Source organism: Lynx canadensis, chromosome E2 (genome assembly GCF_007474595.2).
Source record: "Lynx canadensis isolate LIC74 chromosome E2, mLynCan4.pri.v2, whole genome shotgun sequence".
Taxonomy (NCBI): Eukaryota; Metazoa; Chordata; class Mammalia; order Carnivora; family Felidae; genus Lynx; species Lynx canadensis.
The window spans coordinates 31,659,502-31,677,314 of NC_044317.1; the positions used below are offsets into that span (position 1 = coordinate 31,659,502).

The following is a 17,813-nucleotide window of genomic DNA, read 5'->3' on the forward strand; positions in this document are numbered from 1 at the left end:
CAATAAATTGAGTTTCTTTTCCTTTTCCAACACTCACCCTGCCCGACTCTCCCTGGCTCTGGTGCTTACTTCTTTTGTGCTATTAAACAACTCATTTCCCCCTCTGAACCCTCTATCATCTCTAGATAAAGGTCGGTCAGGGAGGCAAATTGTGTTAATTTCACATGACAGCTTGGATCTGTTTTTAAGGAGCATTGAATACAGCAGACTTTTAGAGCTATATCCAGGCTCAAAAGGAAAGAGTTCCATGATTGACTGGTGATGTCTGCCATGGTTGTAGGAAAAGAGAGTGTGTGTATGTATGCATATGCTACGTATTGACCTTGTTGGCTTCTAACTTTCTACCATGTTTAATGTTCTCTGATTATGTCTCAACAACTCATGTAGGATGAGTTGTATGTCTCAACAACTCTACTGGGGAGTGGATCGGTGGAATCATCTTTACCTTTAAGAGTAGCATGTTGGTGTATCAACCTAAACAATGTAAGAAAAACGCAAGGCTTGGCAGCTGTAGGAGGGAGGTGGCCAGGCTCTCACAGTCATTACAAATCCTTTTCTCCTGGGACTCTGTGCTTCTTGCCAGCTGGGAGGACCACACAGACAGTCTACCTTTTAGCTGTGCTGTGGAAAAGCAAAAGAGTGAAGATCTGGTCCTCTGCATGATGTGGGTGGTGAGATGCCCCCACCGTGGTTAACAGTGGTGAACAGCCTGGGAGGCACAGGAAAGGTGGGTGAAGGGTGACCTTTATAAAGCTCTGACTCACTCCCGCCTTTGACTCGAAGCCTGGGCAATACAGCCTTGCCTGACTCATTACTATTTAAAGCTGCAGACTCTTCTTTTCTCTTCGTTATTTTCAGTTCACATTTTCCATGATGTTTTCCTGTTTGGAATGAGCAAAACTTTCTCTTCTCCCCTGGGCTTTTTTGGGGTTCCCAGTTCTTCCCAGGTATGCTATGTGTGTGGCAGGGGGTGGGGAAGACAGAGGTTGTAGACTTCTGAGCAAGTCAACCAACTTTTTCATTCTTCTCCATGCCATGTTCCATTATCTGAGGGTCAACATTTGGACTCATAAAGACCTTCTTAGAGTATTATAGGTAGTAACCATTTTATGTTACTTTGCTGATATGACATTAACATATATATGTTATATATATGTTGCAGATTTTCCTGAAAGAGTATTGATCTTGTGATTTTGTAGATTGCATCTTGGGTACCATCAGCTTAATACAACAGACAAATAACTCAATAGAGTTATTTAAAGAAGAGGGAATCCAAATGGCCAATAAGCATATGAAAAGATGCTTGACCTCATTACTAATCAGCAACATTTCTACTTAAAGATATAATGCAAACATTTCAAGTGTATTATCACCCAGTCCTGGTGATGTGCCAAGGGAAAGGGGGCACTCACATTCAAAACTCCTTTCCTCTACATCCAAGTCCATTTTCCCTTTGCTTCAGTCAGCATCCATCCTGTTGGGGTTCATCTAGTGGGTCATTCGTTTCTAGGGGGTTGGGAGTATTACCAATTTGGTGCTTCTGGCATCTTTCATTCATTTTTATCATTAGAAAGGCAGCAGCAGGAACCTTTGGATTCTCCTATTACTTTCCCTCACTTACATTATGTGGCAGACACCCTCTTCATAGCAAAGATTGATCATGTTAGCCAACACTTTCTTTTGAGGAACATGGAGTGGCCAATAGGAAGTCTCAGCTTCATACTGAATGATTGTGGCCTTTGTGGAGGAAGACATCCTAAATCAGCAAAGTCCAGAATTATGGAAATAAAAAGGAAATACTTATTTAGACGGTTTATTATTAGTTGTGATAGTCAGAGGAGCCGCTGACTCTCCCATTTGTGTTTCCTGCTCCCTTAGATTCTGGCTACAAGAGGAATGAATCCACTCTAGGAGGAATATTGGTGTCTTATTTGCTCAGAGCATATATTACAGGCTATTGGACTGTTATTCGATCTCTCAAAACGTTGTCTCCAGTAGTGTTGTCATTCTATCATTTTGTAAGACCAACTATTTATGGATGAGGAGGTACATGGAAACATAAGTAAACCCCATGAACATTAGATACTTACTTCCTGATTTCTTCTGCTATACAATGAAGAGATGGTGTTGTATGTGATACCATGATCTTGAACAAAGTATTTAGTGAGTCCGTGCCTGGTGGGACTGTGGCAAATGAGGAATACACATCCATGCAGAGAATGAGTATCTATTCCAGTAAGGACAAATTCTGTCCCTTCATGTTCAATGTAATCAGTTGCTACCAGATAGCAATTTGGTCCTCAGACAGTGATGCAGAATGCAAGCAAGACTCTGGTGTGCTGAGCAATATGATAGCCAGAATTAATTTTGTTATTAAACCTGTGTATCACTCTTTCTTTGCCACTGTGACCATATCGTCCATGAACCTAATCACTAGAGTGTTTAGAAAGAGGTTGACAGATATCCACAGGGGTATAATTTGCAACATGATTATTGAGAACTTCCTATGCAATGACTACCTTTTCTGAGCACTCACATGGGTCCAACTACTCTTTCTTGACTCTCTCTCTCTTTTTAATGAGGCTCCACACCATAATGGAGCCCAATGCAGGGCTTGAACTCGTGACCCTGAGACGAAGACCTGAGCAGAGATCAAGAGTCGGATGCTTAACTGACTGAGCCACCCAGATGCCCGCAACTATGCCCTTATGCTGGGCCCATTTAGAGTTGCTCATCCTTCATTCAAACCTTGTTACCAATCATCTAATCTTATTCTTCCAAACGCCTGGACCTTGCATCACAAGACTAATTGCTTAAAATCCTACATATTGGAAAATTCTCCCTTTCTCCATTGTCCTCCAAGGCCATTCTTGAGTGAAATTGAAATGGCATAGCATTCCATTTCTCACTGGCACCATAAATCAGGCTTGATTTTCCTCCTCAGTCAACTGATCATATGAACTCTCAGAAGTTTGGGACACCAATATGGTAGGAGTAACTATGCTGGAAGTATGGGCCTCTGGTAAATAAGTTATATCTTAAAGATTTGTTCAAACCTATTTCTGTTTATATCATATCCGTTTGATGATGGACTGATGCAGGGCTTGCCTGAATTTATGGCTCCGTGGATTAGACAACTCCCATTTCATGATGTCAGTGTTCATGGATTCGTGGCATTCGGGTATGTTGAGAAAGAGCTGTTTTTTAAATTTTTTTAATTTATTTTTTATTTTTTAATTATTTTCCTCCCATTTTTTTAAGAAAGAGAGAAGGAGAGAAAGAGTGAGGGGGATAGGGAGAGAGAGAATCTAAACAGATTCCATGCCCAGCATGGAGCCCAACATGGGGGTCTATCTCACAGTTCTCAGATCATGGCCTGAGCCAAAATCACGAGTCAGATGCTTAACTGACTGAGCCAACGGTCACCTCATAGAAAGAGCTGTTTTTAAAAAAGAGAAAGGAACATGACTTTCCTACCAATCTCTGAAGGTTTGCAACTATGATTCTCCTAACACTTCTTTCTGCAAGCTTCATTTAGCAACTTGATCAATTACAAATCAAACATCATTGGATCTGAGGTATCTCAAAAGCCAAATGGCTGAGTTGGGCCAGCTGGAGAACCTTCTCTTGCTCTGGACTCCTTTTAAATTGTCAGCCTTATGGTCACTTAATCATCACTTCTGGTATTTTCTGCTAATCGGGATAGAGAAAAATGCATTAGACAGATCAGTATCTGCATGCGAGGTGCCAGAGGCTGTATTGATTTGCTTCACTAAGAAGACTACATCTGGAATACTAGCTGCAATTGAGGTCAAACCTAATTAAGCTTAGAATAAGCCACTATAATTCTCCAAGATCCATCCATCTTCTGCACAGATTACATAGGCAAACAAAATGGGATTGTGATAGTGTTGATTTTCCAAGTCTTGGTAGCATTAATCTTTGTATTCTTACAGGAACTATTATTGTCTTTGGTTTACTATTTGTATATGGAGGAAAGCTCCAGGAGCTTCCCTTTGACTGAACTCAGGAACTAGGGAAAGAACTAACATGGGTTCATATATCCATTGAACCACCGTTAGGTGGTCCAGGCCTAAACTCTGCTATCAGCTCCCCTTCAGCCTTGGTCCACAATTGTGTTACGAGGTCCCAGGAATTAATGATAACTCAGAATAATGCAGTCTAATGATGCCATAAAGGTCTATATATCTCCTGTTTCCTACTGCACAGTTACAATGGCACAGGACCACTGTTTCCTTTGGGGAAGACCAGGAAGGATATTTGAAACACACACTATTATTGCAAGCTCTTTGCTTGGGGGTTGCTAAGGTTGTCCCTTTTTTCAGGGAATTCTGGCTCAATTCTGAGATCAAGTTCTCAGAATTGGATCAGATGATGATCCTTTGTCATGCTGATGGAAGTCAAGTTTCTATTCACCCGTTTGAGTTTTTCAAGACTTGGGCCAAGTTGGACTTTAGTTAGCTGTCTTAAAGACCACAGGGTAGAGACCCTTATGGGATCAAACCATTCTGACTGTCTTTTCAACCATGTGGCCTAGCATGCTCGCTTTGCCTCTGGTGTTTGTGCCAGCCTATCAACACCACTCAGATCAGAAAGCCCTTTTCAGTGGCAGCGTCTTGCATTTTCACTTCTAGCTTAGAGTACAGCCACTACAGTGATTTTCAAAGATTCTGTCATCCCTCTCATCAAAGTATTTCTCAATGCTTTGGTAAGGGAGTGTTTTTTGAACACTCTCAAAGGTGGGTGAGTGGATGAATTACAACAAATTTACTCCAGCATTCTTTGCCCCTTACCTTTTTTTCTCCTTACATTGTATTAAGGAATTACATGACTATTGACTTTATTTACAAAGTCAGTAGGCCACCACTGAGTCAAGAGTTCTGTCAGCCATTTAGAACCACTCCCAGATGCCTGAGTGAGCCCATTTATTTCATTTATTATTTTTAAAAATTTATTTATTTATTTATTTATTTATTTATTTATTTATTTATTTCTGGTGAAAACCTTGTATTCTTCTTCATGGTTCAAGCTTGTTTCGAGAAAGTGCAACATTTTAATTTATGGTTTGGAATAGACTTTCAGCTGTATTAAACGATGGAGAGATGAATTGGTTACCTTACCAAAGTTAAATCAAGAAGATTCAAGTCAAAAGGTTAAATCACAGGTATTTCCTACCGCACCAAAAACCAGCTTTTCAGTACTTGGTGCCAGAGGCAAGAACTCCAACAGGGAAGTGCCTCAGGTCAGGAAGTGAGCAGAGCCTACCTGCAGAGCAAAAGGCCTAGAAGTTTCCACAACCTGGTTTTACCCATTTGGTAAGCTCCCTTAGAAAATAGGGACAATGGATTACAATATCGTACGTGTCTTTGACTTGTGTTTTCCTAAACATCTCACACAGTAAATTACTACCCTGAACTTAGTATATTCAATGTAGGGGTCAGATAGGCAAACACTAGTTCAATTTCTCAGGGTTGTGGGCCGCTCCCATCTGAAGAATCTAGGAACCCAATCTCCATCTGGAATATTCCTTGTGATCCCTACAGACCAAGAGCCCAAACTCACAACTTAGAGGGATAAAACCAAACAAAAAGCGTACGGAAAGAATCCATGGCATAAAGGGAAGCAACTTCAAGGCACAGGTTAGGCACGCTGCCAAGGGCTGAGTAAATGTCTTCAATGTGAAGATCTTACCCCTCTTTCCACTAGTAAGCAGTGGGAACAATTGAAGCTGGAATCCTAGTCCATATCTGTCCCTCTCAGGGTTACCAGAAAAACTTCAGTCCTGGTTAACAACCCTACTGTTACATGTTATAAGTATCCAAGAGATCTAAATAAGACTGTGCAGTTTTGAAGATAGAAGGCACTTTCTGGTTTGCAGTGTGGAGAAAATGATTATCCATCACTGAGCGCCAGAAACTGCAGTCATCAGCACAGTGCTATGGCATGCAATGTCAGCTCACAAAACACCTCTCTCTCCCTAGTCAGAGGCAGACAAATAGTGGTAGCACTAGGGTTTATTAAGTTGTGGCTTAGTACAGGAACTGGGGCTTGCCCATGGTGCTGCTCTTGATGTATAAAGCCTGGACATTCCACCAATTCTTCTTGAGCAATGACACCAGGAAATTGACAGCTAAGTAGATGTTGTACACAAGCTCATCATCTGTCATCTTCACATGGCCAACGGCCACTGCCAGACACAGCAACTTCTTCATCTGGAATTTGATCATGGACTTCACTTCATCCACTTTGGCCACCATGTCCTCATTGTGGGTCAGCAAGGAAGGGACCTTGCCAGGCCTGGGCCCAGGATTTGTAGGAGCTCCTTAATCAGAGATCCTGAAGCCAGAAGGGCATCATACTTCTTGGCCAGCTTCTTAACTAATTTTTTTTGATTCTTGTTGAGTTTCTTCAGTCTCCATGTGGGGAACATCCACAGGCTTGGCTTCATCACGGTGCTGCTGGTCCCCCAAAACACAGATGGTGAACTTGGGGTGGGGAGTGGACTTAAGCCTGACAGTGCTCCAGAAGCATTTGTCCTTCTGAGCGTCATTGTTCTTCAAGATGATCTGAAACTCCACCATCTCCAAAAACTTTAGGCACGTGCACTGGTTCCCATGAAGGACTTTCTTCACCACCTCATACTGGGTGTCATGGGAGACTTTGCTGCTCATGGTGCCACATGCCATAATAACTGGAAAAGAGAGTTGTGAACCCATTCTGGTAAATAAACTCATATCACTAAATTCAGCTGCAAAATCTCTTCGTTCTTTGAGTGTGCCCCCTCTTTTATCAGTTATTCTGTAAATGATGCCCCAAGGGCTTGTTGATGCCCCTGACTCTAGTTGTAGGCTTGGAGCCTCTGAGAAGTAGTATATTCAGGCAGGGGAATAATTGGTATTTCTGTGATGATATCTACCTTAGATGATGTCTTTCTTGGTTGTTCTACTGGACAGGACCAGCGTCATCAGATAGAGAAAGAGGGGCTCCTTCCACTGGCAATAAATTTCTGTTGGCAGATTTGGGAGGTTAGATGTCCTCAGAATCATTCAAATTCTCTCAAATGTAACCATTTCTATTCTCAACATCTTATTCTTTCCAAATCAGTGCTCTAACTTGTACACAAGAGATCCAATCAGGTTGTTTATTCCATCTATGTTGAATTTTGGGCATCCCACAGAATTGGACTCGGCATCTAATTTTTGTAGCCGCTGTCTTTCAAGTTAGTTATAGAAACTGACTCCCTGGCTATGTCTTGAGTAGAGAATTTAAATCCTCAACTTGTCATTTTATTTTTTAAACTTGTCAATATAGTTGGAAGTAGACAATTATTTTGGTTATCTATTGCTGTGTAACAAACCACTTCAAAACTTAGTGACTTAAAATAATAACCCAATCATTATCTCTCACAGTTTTGTGGATTGACTGTATTTAGTGGTGACTGCTAAGATGACAAACATCAGAGGGACAACAGAACCTGGGACATTCAAGACAGATAACCAAAATGGCTGGTAGTTGATGCTGGATGTTGGTTGGAAATTTGGGTGGGGTTATCAGCTAAGGGTACCTTGGTTCTACTCCCCAGTAGTCTGTCTCACGGCTGCTTGGGCTTCCCCACAGCATGGCAGCTAAATCCCAAAAGGGAGTATTCTAAGTGATAAAAGCAGATACTGCAGATCTAAAGCCCTGCCTCTGAAGTTAGTTACAAGGATTAATTTTGTCTTTCTCTACTCACTGAATCAAATAATAGGGATGGCCTATGTTCAAGGGAAAGGGAAGGAACAGATGGATGAGTGACAAAAAAATCTGTGACCATCTTTAATCCACCATACCGATCCACTTCCCATATAGCAGCAGCCACTTGGTCCTCCAATGCCTACACGAGTTCCACCTTCTAATGCTAACTAAATCTGCATTGATTTCAAACTATAATCAATCTCACATTCCCATCTTCTTGAAGATTGATTGCCTATAATCACTTACTGTATTACTTAGGATCCTTAATTGCAGACCAAATAATGCACTCTAACTAGTTTAAGCAGAAAAGGATTTATTATAGGCCATTAAGTCACTTACAAGAATGTCTAGGAGGGCCAGAGAAACAAAATTGAATGCTATGCAAGTAGGAGCAAATAAGCCATTGCATACTTCCAGTGGGAACCTTGATGCTGCTAACACTTGCCACTCGGGATCTAGGGGTCAGAGGGTAGACCTAGAACCACTCCACAGAAGAATGAAACACCACTGCCAGTGAGTTTGCCAAAGGACGTTACAGCTGTGGTCTCATGGATTTCACTTCTGCTTTCCAACTGTTTTCCAGCTTCTAGATCAAGGTTCCTAACTTTGACATTATTGAGATTTTAGGCCAGATGCTTTGTTGGGGGAGAGAAAACATCCTGTATATTGTAAGATGTTTAGCAACATCCCTGGCCTTTATCCACTAGATGCCAATAGCACTGGCCAGCACCTCTTCACTCTCCTTCAGGTTGTGATAGTCGATAACATTTCTTGTTACTGCCAAATGTCCCCCTGGGGAGTGGCTGAATCACCCTCTGCTGAGAATACCACTCTTGGGATCATAAAGGCATGATAGAGAGAAGTAAAAATGGGACTAAGTACTGCCACAAACAGATTAGTGGCAGGGTAGTTTAGGAGAAAAAGAAATTCCACGATATCTCGAGGATCAGTGTTACAAATAAAAATATCATTTGAGATATACTCATACCTATTACCAAAGTGGATTGAAAAGATCCAACCAGGCTGTGGTGAATGAGACAGTCAGTGGTAAATCCCAGGCCGTTTTTTTCCCGATGATGTTGACAATTAGAGTTTGGAATAAGAAAAGCTCTTTGAATGTGGCCGCCTTCAGATAAAACTCACTTTACAGCTCCCTTGTTCGAGGTTCTGGCAATCTGGCAGAATGGTTCTTATTGTGCCGGCGAGGGCAAGGTGCTATTAATCTGTCTGCATTTCTCACTACACAACCAGCTTAAAAACCCTAACACGACTCCAGAAGCGCAATATTAATACCAGTGTCATCTGACACTTTTTCACGTTCTGTTCTTCACAACTTTTATTCCTCGAATCCAAGTTCTACTGTGTTTATTTTTAAAAAGTGACAAGGGGGAAACTGGGAAAGTAGAGGAGGAAGGGAAGAGTCTCTACATTACTGTGGATAAGGAGTTTTTATTCTGTGCAGCTATAAGGATGTCAGTCTCATGGGAAATTGCTTTTGATACAGAATCCCTGGAGAGACAGATGTGGAAGAGACAGTACTGCTATGTTGTGGGGACAGCAGATGGTGAGGGTACAGTTGGTCAGCCAGCTCTAATCTTTACATTAAAACAAGTATTGTGATGGGATAGAAAATTGAGTTAGCAGGTTTTAATCTGCTAATTCCTGATACATTGGTTGGTGCTGGTATATTTATTAAGCACTTACCATGAGCTCAGTCCTATGAAAGATAAAAGGAAAGGAGAAGACATTGGCTTGCCATGAACAACCATTGTCAGTTATTCATCACTGTTTCCATTTAGCGAGAACTCACAACATGCCAAACATTGGTTGAACTACTTTACGTGCATTACTTCATTAAATGTTTGAAATAACCCTGTAGGGGATATACTTTTATTATTTCCATTTTACGTAGTAAAAATGTTGTGATCAAAGTCTCATAATTGAGCTACATTTTGAAATCAGGTATAGGTACCTAACCACTGTGTTTACTGTATAGGGAAGACACAAGAGGCTTAAACTCTCCTTAAATCGTTAGGTAGCAGTCTCCATAGTTTCCAGGTCTACTCCCACCAACCTCAAGTCCAGCACAAAGAGAGAGGCTCTCTTAATAACCCTATATTTCCCAATTGTCCCCACAAAGTCCCAACACTTAGTTATCTCGGATTGATTTCAGCCTTTTCTTGAACAGAGCACTGGTGGGGAGGGATCAAATTACAGTATTTGACCAAGTCCAATGGCGAACTGGATCTCCGCCCCAAAATCTAGCAACCTTGAGGCTCAATAAGGCAATGTAAGTTGGAGCCAGTCTGTGCTCCACTTTCCCTGCTTCTGGAGGTCAGTGGGGTTTAACGGAGAGCTGAGCTTTCCCCTCCAACCTCACGGCAAGGAGACTGAATGAGGCAGTGTGAAGCAGGGCTACTCAATACTCTGCTTTCTCCACCTGTCTTCTGAGCTGCCACCCTCCCCGCCCCCCACTGGCATCAACAGGTAGAATGAGGTGGTGAGGGGCGGAGCTAACTGACACTTTACTCCCGCCCTTCATGAGTTGGGACCAGTAGGGAGCTGAACTTCTACCCCTTCCGGGAAATGCTATGTCAGCCCCCTGCGTTGTAGCCCTCACCCCCCATCGCATCAGTAGGGAGCTGAACTTACACTCCCACTTTGAGATAATAAGTTGGATTGAGTCGGTGCACCACTTTTTCAAGAAAGATGTTAATGGGCTAAGGATGGGACTGAAGGCCTACCACATCTGTCTGCAACAAGGTGGTGTGATGGGAGTCTTGGCTCCACTTTTTAGAGGCGATGTCAGTGAAGTTCAGCAGGAAACGGAGCCGATACACCCAGCCTTCACATGACTTCAAAATAGGAGGACTTCCTGCTTAAAAAATGAACATTCAATAGAATCCAGAGCCTCATACTATATCCAAAATGTGCAGGATACAATAAAAAAATCACTCCTCATACCAAGAAACAAGAACATCGCAAGTTGAATGAGAAAAGACCATCAAAGATGCTAACACCAAGGTTAATCAGAATGGTCTGGCAAGGATATTCAAGCAGCTGTCTTAAAAATGCTTCAGCAAGTGATTATGAATTCTTTTGAAACAAAGGAAAAAGTACAAACTCTCAGCAAGGGAGAAAAGTTATAAAAAGAACAAAGTGGACATTATAAACTTAAAAATAAAGTAACTGAAGTTAAAAATTCACTGAATGAGGGGCGCCTGGGTGGCTCAGTCGGTTAAGCTTCCGACTTGGGCTTAGGTCATGATCTCGTGGTCCATGGGTTCCAGCCCCACTTTGGGCTCTGTGCTGACAGTTCAGAGCCTGGAGCCTGCTTCGGATTCTGTGTCTCCCTCTCTCTCTCTCTGACCCTCCCCGGCTCTCTCTCACACACATTCTCTCTCTTTCTCTCAAAAATAAATAAACATTTAACAAAATTTTTAAAAAATTAACTGGATGAGTTCAATGCTGGAGCAGAAATGAGAGAGGATTGAACCAGTAGACTTGGGGATATACCAATACGGTTTGCCCAACTTAAATAACAGAGAATAATGTCTCTTCATGTCTTCTCCCCTTTTTTTAAACTGGATTATTTGGTTTCTAGGTGTTGAATTTTAGAAGTTCTTTATATATTTTGGGTAGTAACCCTTTATCAGATATGTCATTTGCGAGCATCTTCTCCCATTCCGTAGGTTGCCTTTTAGTTTTGTCAATTGTTTCTTTCACTGTGCAGAAGCTTTTTATCTTGCTGATGTCCCAATAGTTTATTTTTGCTTTTGTTTCTCTTGCCTCAGGAGACATATCTAGTAAGAAGTTGCCACAGCCAATGTCAAAGAGGATACTGCCTGTGTTTTCCTCTAGGATTTTGATGGTTGCCTGTCTCACATTTAGGTCTTTCATCTATTTTGAGTTTATTTTTGTGTCTGGTGTAAGAAAGTGGTCCAGATTCATTCTTTTGCATACTGCTATCCAGTTTTCCCAACACCATTTGTTGAAGAGGCTGTCTTTTTCCATTAGATATTCTTTCCTGCTTTGTGAAAGAGTAGTTGACCATGTAGCTGTGGGTTCATTTCTCAGTTTTCTGTTCTCTTCCATTAATCTATGTGTCTCTTTTTGTGCCAGTACCATACTGTCTCGATCACTACAGCTTTGTAACGAACAACAGAGTGAAAATAGACTGAAAGAAAAGTGAGCGAAGTCTCAGAAACCTGTAGTACAATAACAAAAGAGCTGACATCTATGTTATTGGCATCCCAGAAGGAGAGCAAAGAGAAAGAAGTATTGAAATGTTTGAAGGAAAATATCTGAAAACTTTAGAAATTTGGCCAAAATCATAAACCTATTCAAGAAACTGAGCTAACTCCACGCAGGATAAATAAACAAGGCCACACAAAGACACATCATAAATGAACTTCTGAATACTACGCATAAAAAAAAAAATCTTGAAGCCACAAAGAAATGAGGCTTTACTTACAGACAAACATTGGATGATAATGGATTTCTCCATCTGAGACCAGAGAGGCCAAAGAACAGTGGCACTACGTTTTTCTTTTTAAGATTTTATTATTACTATTATTATTTTAAATGTTTATTTTCTTTTTCTTTTTACAAAATATTTATTTATTTATTTTTAATTTTTTTAAATGTTTATTTATTTTTGAGACAGAGAGAGACAGAGCGTGAGCAAGGTAGGGGCAGAGAGAGAGGGAGACACAGAATCTGAAACAGGCTCCAGGTTCTGAGCTGTCAGCACAGAGCCCGATGTGGGGTTGGAACCCACGAACTGTGAGATCCTGACCTGAGCCGAAGTTGGGAGCTTAAGTGACTGAGCCACCCGGGTGCCTCAAAAATGTTTCTTTATTTTTGAGAGAGAGAGAGAGAGAGAGAGAGAGAGAGAGAGCGAGGGGCAGAGAAAGAGGGAGACACAGAATACAAAGCAGGCTCCAGGCTCTGAGCTGTTAGCACAGAGCCCGACATAGGGCTTGAACCCACAAACCGTGAGATCATGACCTAAGCTGAAGTCAGACACTTAACCCACTGAGCCACTCAGATGCCCCGGATATTTATTTATTTTTGAGAGAGAGAGAGAGGGAGGGGCAGAGAGAGAGGGAGAGAGAGAATCTGAAGAGGGCTCTGTACTGAGAGCGGACTGCCCAATGCGGGGCCTGAACTCAAAAACTATGAGATGGTAACCTGAGTTGAAATTGGATGCTTAATTGACTGAATCACCCAGGCGCCCCAGCGCTACAGTTTTCAACTATTAAAATAAAATAACTCTCGACCACAAATTCTAAATCCAGTAAGCTCCATGGACTTAGAAGGAAAGAGAGTTATACACAAATTTCTGTTAACAGTAAAAGGGTGTATGGCTACCTGGGAGACCAAATGAACACGTCACCTCAAATATAACGGATAATTACAGCCATTTTCCACTTCAACTAAAATATTTTTGCTTCTCTTACTTTTGTGATCATGACTCTTTCTCCATTCTTTTAGAAAGAATATTGGGTGCCTTCCACTGTTGACAAGTCTTAAAACATTTACATTCTGCTTTCTCTTCCCAGTGTGTAAAATTATCTTTGCTCCTACTAAGGAGTAGCTCTGACCCAGGCCAAGTAGACAAGACTGTATTAGGAATGAATGTCTCTTTGTGGCACCATATAAGGCATTTTGGGGATGAAATCCTTGACCTGTCTTTGCTCTGACCACCAGGGATTACTTTTAACAAACTTCTCTGAAAAAGAGGTTGGATTGAATTGGGTCAAATAGTCATAACGCTGACACCAAACTCTTACCAAGATTAGACTTCTGCCATTCAGTGGGACTAGGTATTTGGTTATGGAACACACACACAAAAGTTGGCTTATTCGATCCCCCTCGTGCAAGTACTTTAACAGATGGGCCTACCAGAAGGAAGACAGAGCCTCAGCAAACAGAAGTGAGGAAGAAGCTGAGAAGCACTGACCAGCAGGAAAGACCAGAAGCTCTGCCATTTCAGCTTAGATTAAAGGCTCCATCAATGCCTGGATTCTCTTCCTGGAAGTTTTTAAGCACCTTTAGCCATTCTAAATTTGATTTAGCAACCTTAATCTCACTGAATATTCCTTCTATTCCTTAAATAGATTGGCCCATGTACGATTATACCCGTTTCTTAGATGAGAAAAATCACTGTACAACTTTTACACGGTTCAGGTCACTGGTATCTCGATCTGAAAGCTATTTCAGTATTCTACCTGCTGTCCCATAGACCTTTGCTATAGACTTGAATCTCCATGTGACTTAAACAATTCCCTCCATTCTGGTCCCTCGCTGACAAGTAGGCTCCAAATAGACTTTGCCACTCAGTGATGAGGAGGTAATTCTGTCATGACTAAATGGATCTTGCAAAGAATCATTGAGGAGAGGCCCTTTTCACTTGGGAAACCACAGCTTGAAGGCTCAAAGCTGTGAAAGATAAATTAACCTTCCCTCGGACTCTGTCCAACCTGCCAAGCAAACTGGAAGTAATTATTTTATGTGGAATGCTTATTGCCATTACAGTGGCAGGGACTTGATTTCACCATTTAGCAGACCCATCTGTTCCTTTGTTGGCAGGCACTCTGATCGCATGTCACCTGGGGCCCTGGCACTCTTGGGTCTTGATTGCAGGGCATGTCCGAGGCGAAGATGTGGGATAGAGAGAGAGAGTGAGAAGACCTGGCTTCCACCCTCAGTCTAGCTGGGGAGATGGGAATAAGTGTGAAATGATAAATACCCTTGGAGACTTGCTATTACCAGAAGAGTTGATCAGAGAGTTCATATTTCAAAAATTAGCACTAATGCACTGTGGTCACAGCCCAGGTTCTACCACTAGGGCTAACGCTGTGATCTTGGGCAAGTTACATAACCTCCTGTGTGCCTCGATTTTCTCAATTACGAATGGGTATAACAGCGCTTACCTCACTGAGCATTGAATGAAAGAGGTGTAAAGTGCTTAGCACATAATAAATATTTGGTAAATGTTAGCTTTTATGATATTGCTCAGAGGAGAGAGAAAGCCTTGGAGTTGATCCAAAAGGGCTTTCTTTGGATTGGAAACAGTGTTTTGTCTTTTCTGCTCCGCTCCCACCCCATTTCACAGCAGTGTCTGTCTCACTGATCACACTTGGCTGGTCTAAGCATGGTCACAAATGACAAAGGAGCCAATACGCCTTCTTCTCCAGAAAATGTAGAACTAGAAAAGTCTTCACCCCCTTGGCGGCTGAGACAGTAAGAAATAAAACTTGGGAGATGGTAGCCAAGTTTCCTGCTATGTGGGATGAGACACACTTTGAGTCCCAGCTAAGTATTAAAACAAGACGAATTCAGGGTTTAGTAACATCAGTAGTCTCCAGCTTCTAACATATTGACAGTATTTCTCCTTGATAGGGAGGTTTCTGCAGTCCTTGTGCCTTAATTACCTTTCTGATTGACCCAATCTAATTTTTCAGACTAGATAATTACCTCTCATTTCCTTATGGGGAGAAGTTGCCAGAGATTTTTATTTAGAGCAGGAGCCATTTGGTGTCAGGTACCACATGGCTGCAAGAAATGATGGGCACCTATGAACCATCACTTAAGTTCTTGCTGGGATGGTGTTGTTGTCATGATGAGGAATACACGTTACAAAAACAGCCTTACATCTTCATACGCAACAAACCAGTTGTGACAAATGGCCTGCCACTGTGCTCCTGGAACTCTGATTTCTGACAGAGACCCCAAAGAGAAGGAAATGGATCTACCATTGTTCTGATTTTATGTGCCAGGTAGCCTGGCCGTTGTAGCCAGTCAGCCTTGGCTTTGACACTGTTTCTCTCTCTACCTCATAATAGCGTGGGCAGGATTAGCTGGTGGAAGGCATCGGTAGAGGGCCTGGCACAGGATAAATGCTTGACAAATGACAGGAATTAGTGTTATTTTTAGTGATAGCTCTCCCGAATTTGCTAATTCTGTCCTTTTAGCTAGATCACAAATCTTCTTAAGCAGGGATGATAACACGTTGGCATCTTCTGAAGTCTTGGATTATTGATCCTGTATCATTCACTTTATTTCTTCATTTTTTTGGTGTGCTTTTTAAAAATGCGTGTGAGTTTGTGTGTGTGTGTATAGTTTGACAACACATTCATACAGTCATGTGACTACCACCACAACTGGAATTCTGTCACCCTCCCTTCCCCCCAGAAGCCCCTTTGCAATGATACTTTGCAGTCACATCCTCCCCCGACCCTTGGCAGCCACTGATCTGTTTTCCATCCCTATACTTCTGCCTTTTTCAGAATGTCCTATCAATGGAACCATATAAGTATAATGTTTCTGAGATTAATGGGTTTATTTCTGTACTCTTCTGTCTATTCCATTTATCTGTATGCCTGTCCTTATGCCAGTACAGAGTCATGATGATTCCTGTAGCTTTGTAGCAAGTTTTGAAATCAGGAAATGTGAGTCCTCCAGTTTGTCTTTTCTGAATCCCTTGCATTTTTATATAAATTTTAGGCTCAGCGTGTCAATTTCTGCAAAGAAATGATCTGAGATTTTGACAGGGATTGTGCTGAATCTGTAGATCAATTTGGGAGTGCTGACATCTTAAAAAAATTACATCTACCACTCTGTGATTATGGAATGTCTTTCCACTTACTTAAATCTTCTTTAATTCCTTTCAACAATATTTTATAGTTTTCAGTGTATGAGTCTCGCATTTCTTTTGTTAAATTTATTTGTGAGCACTTTACTCTCATTGATGCTATTGTAAATGGAATTGTCTTCTTTTTTGTAATTTTTTTAATGTTTATTAATTTTTGAGAGAGCATGAGCAGGGGAGGGACAGTGAGAGAGAGAGACAGAGACAGAGAGAGACAGAGACAGACAGACAGAATCCAAAGCAGGCTCCAGGCTCCGAGCTGTCAGCACAGAGCCCGACCCGGGGCTCGAACCCACAAACTGCGAGATCATGACCTGAGCCGAAGTCGGACGCTCAACCGAGTGAGCCACCCAGATGCCCCTGGAATTATCTTCTTGATTCTATTTTCACATTGTTCATCACTGGTGTATTGAAATACACTTGATTTTTTAAAAATATTCATCTGATATCCTGTATCTTGCTGAACTCACACATTAGTGTTAATGATTTTTTTTTGTGGATTTTTAACACCCATCTGTAAATAGAGACTTTTACTTCCTCCTTTCCAATCTGGATTTTAAATGTACATTTTTTTATTTTGCTTAATTGTTCTGACTAGAACCTCCAGCACCATGTTGAATAGAAGTGGTAAGACATCCTTGCCTTGTTCCTTATCCTCATCCTAGAAGGGAAGTCTTCATGATTGAGTATGATTTCAGCTATGGGTTCTGTCATAAAATGCCATTTGTTGTGTTGAGGGAGTTCTCTGTAGTTCTAGTTTTCTGAGAATTTTTATCATGAGAAGGTATTGGATTTGGTAAGCAAAATGCCATAGTATTTTCTTACCAAACTTCAGCCACCCTTATCTACTTTTGTATAAGACGTGAGGTTTAGGTTAACATCAATTTTTAGTAATTGACTGTCCAATTGTTGCAACGCCATTTGTGGAAAGTCTAATCCTTCCTCCATTGAATTGTCTTTCTGTCTTTGTTTAAAACCAATTGGCCACTTTGTGTGGGCTTCTTTATAACCATTGTATTGTCATTTTCCTGTGCCTTTACCAGTTCTACACAGTATTGCTTACCATAGCTTTATGGTGGTCTTAAAATTGGATGGTCTGAATCCACTCCTCAAAATTATTTAAAAAAAAAATGTTTGGCTAGTGTATTTGCCTTGCCTTTTCTTGTAAACTTTAGAATCTGTATGTGTATATATATAATAAATAGATATCCATATCTATATATCTACATATATTACCCCCAAATCCTAACAAGTAATTGATTGGAATAATATCAGATATACAGATCAGTTTGGTGACAATTCACACCTCAACTACACTGAGTGTTCCAATCCACTTATATGGCCTGTCTCTGCATTTACTTTGAGGTTCTTTGATGTATTTCACCAGCATTTTTGTAGTTTT

The 17,813-nt window shown here is 41.2% G+C and overlaps 1 protein-coding gene across 1 annotated transcript; it reads right to left on the reverse strand.

Annotated features, from left to right (window-relative positions):
* Positions 1-6,050: 6,050 nt before the first annotated feature.
* On the reverse strand, positions 6,051-6,692 carry LOC115503318 (60S ribosomal protein L10a-like). Its single transcript, XM_032591409.1, is given in 3 exon segments — positions 6,051-6,316; positions 6,319-6,434; positions 6,436-6,692. Coding segments are annotated over 3 exon segments (639 nt in total).
* Between the last annotated feature and the right edge of the window lie 11,121 nt (positions 6,693-17,813).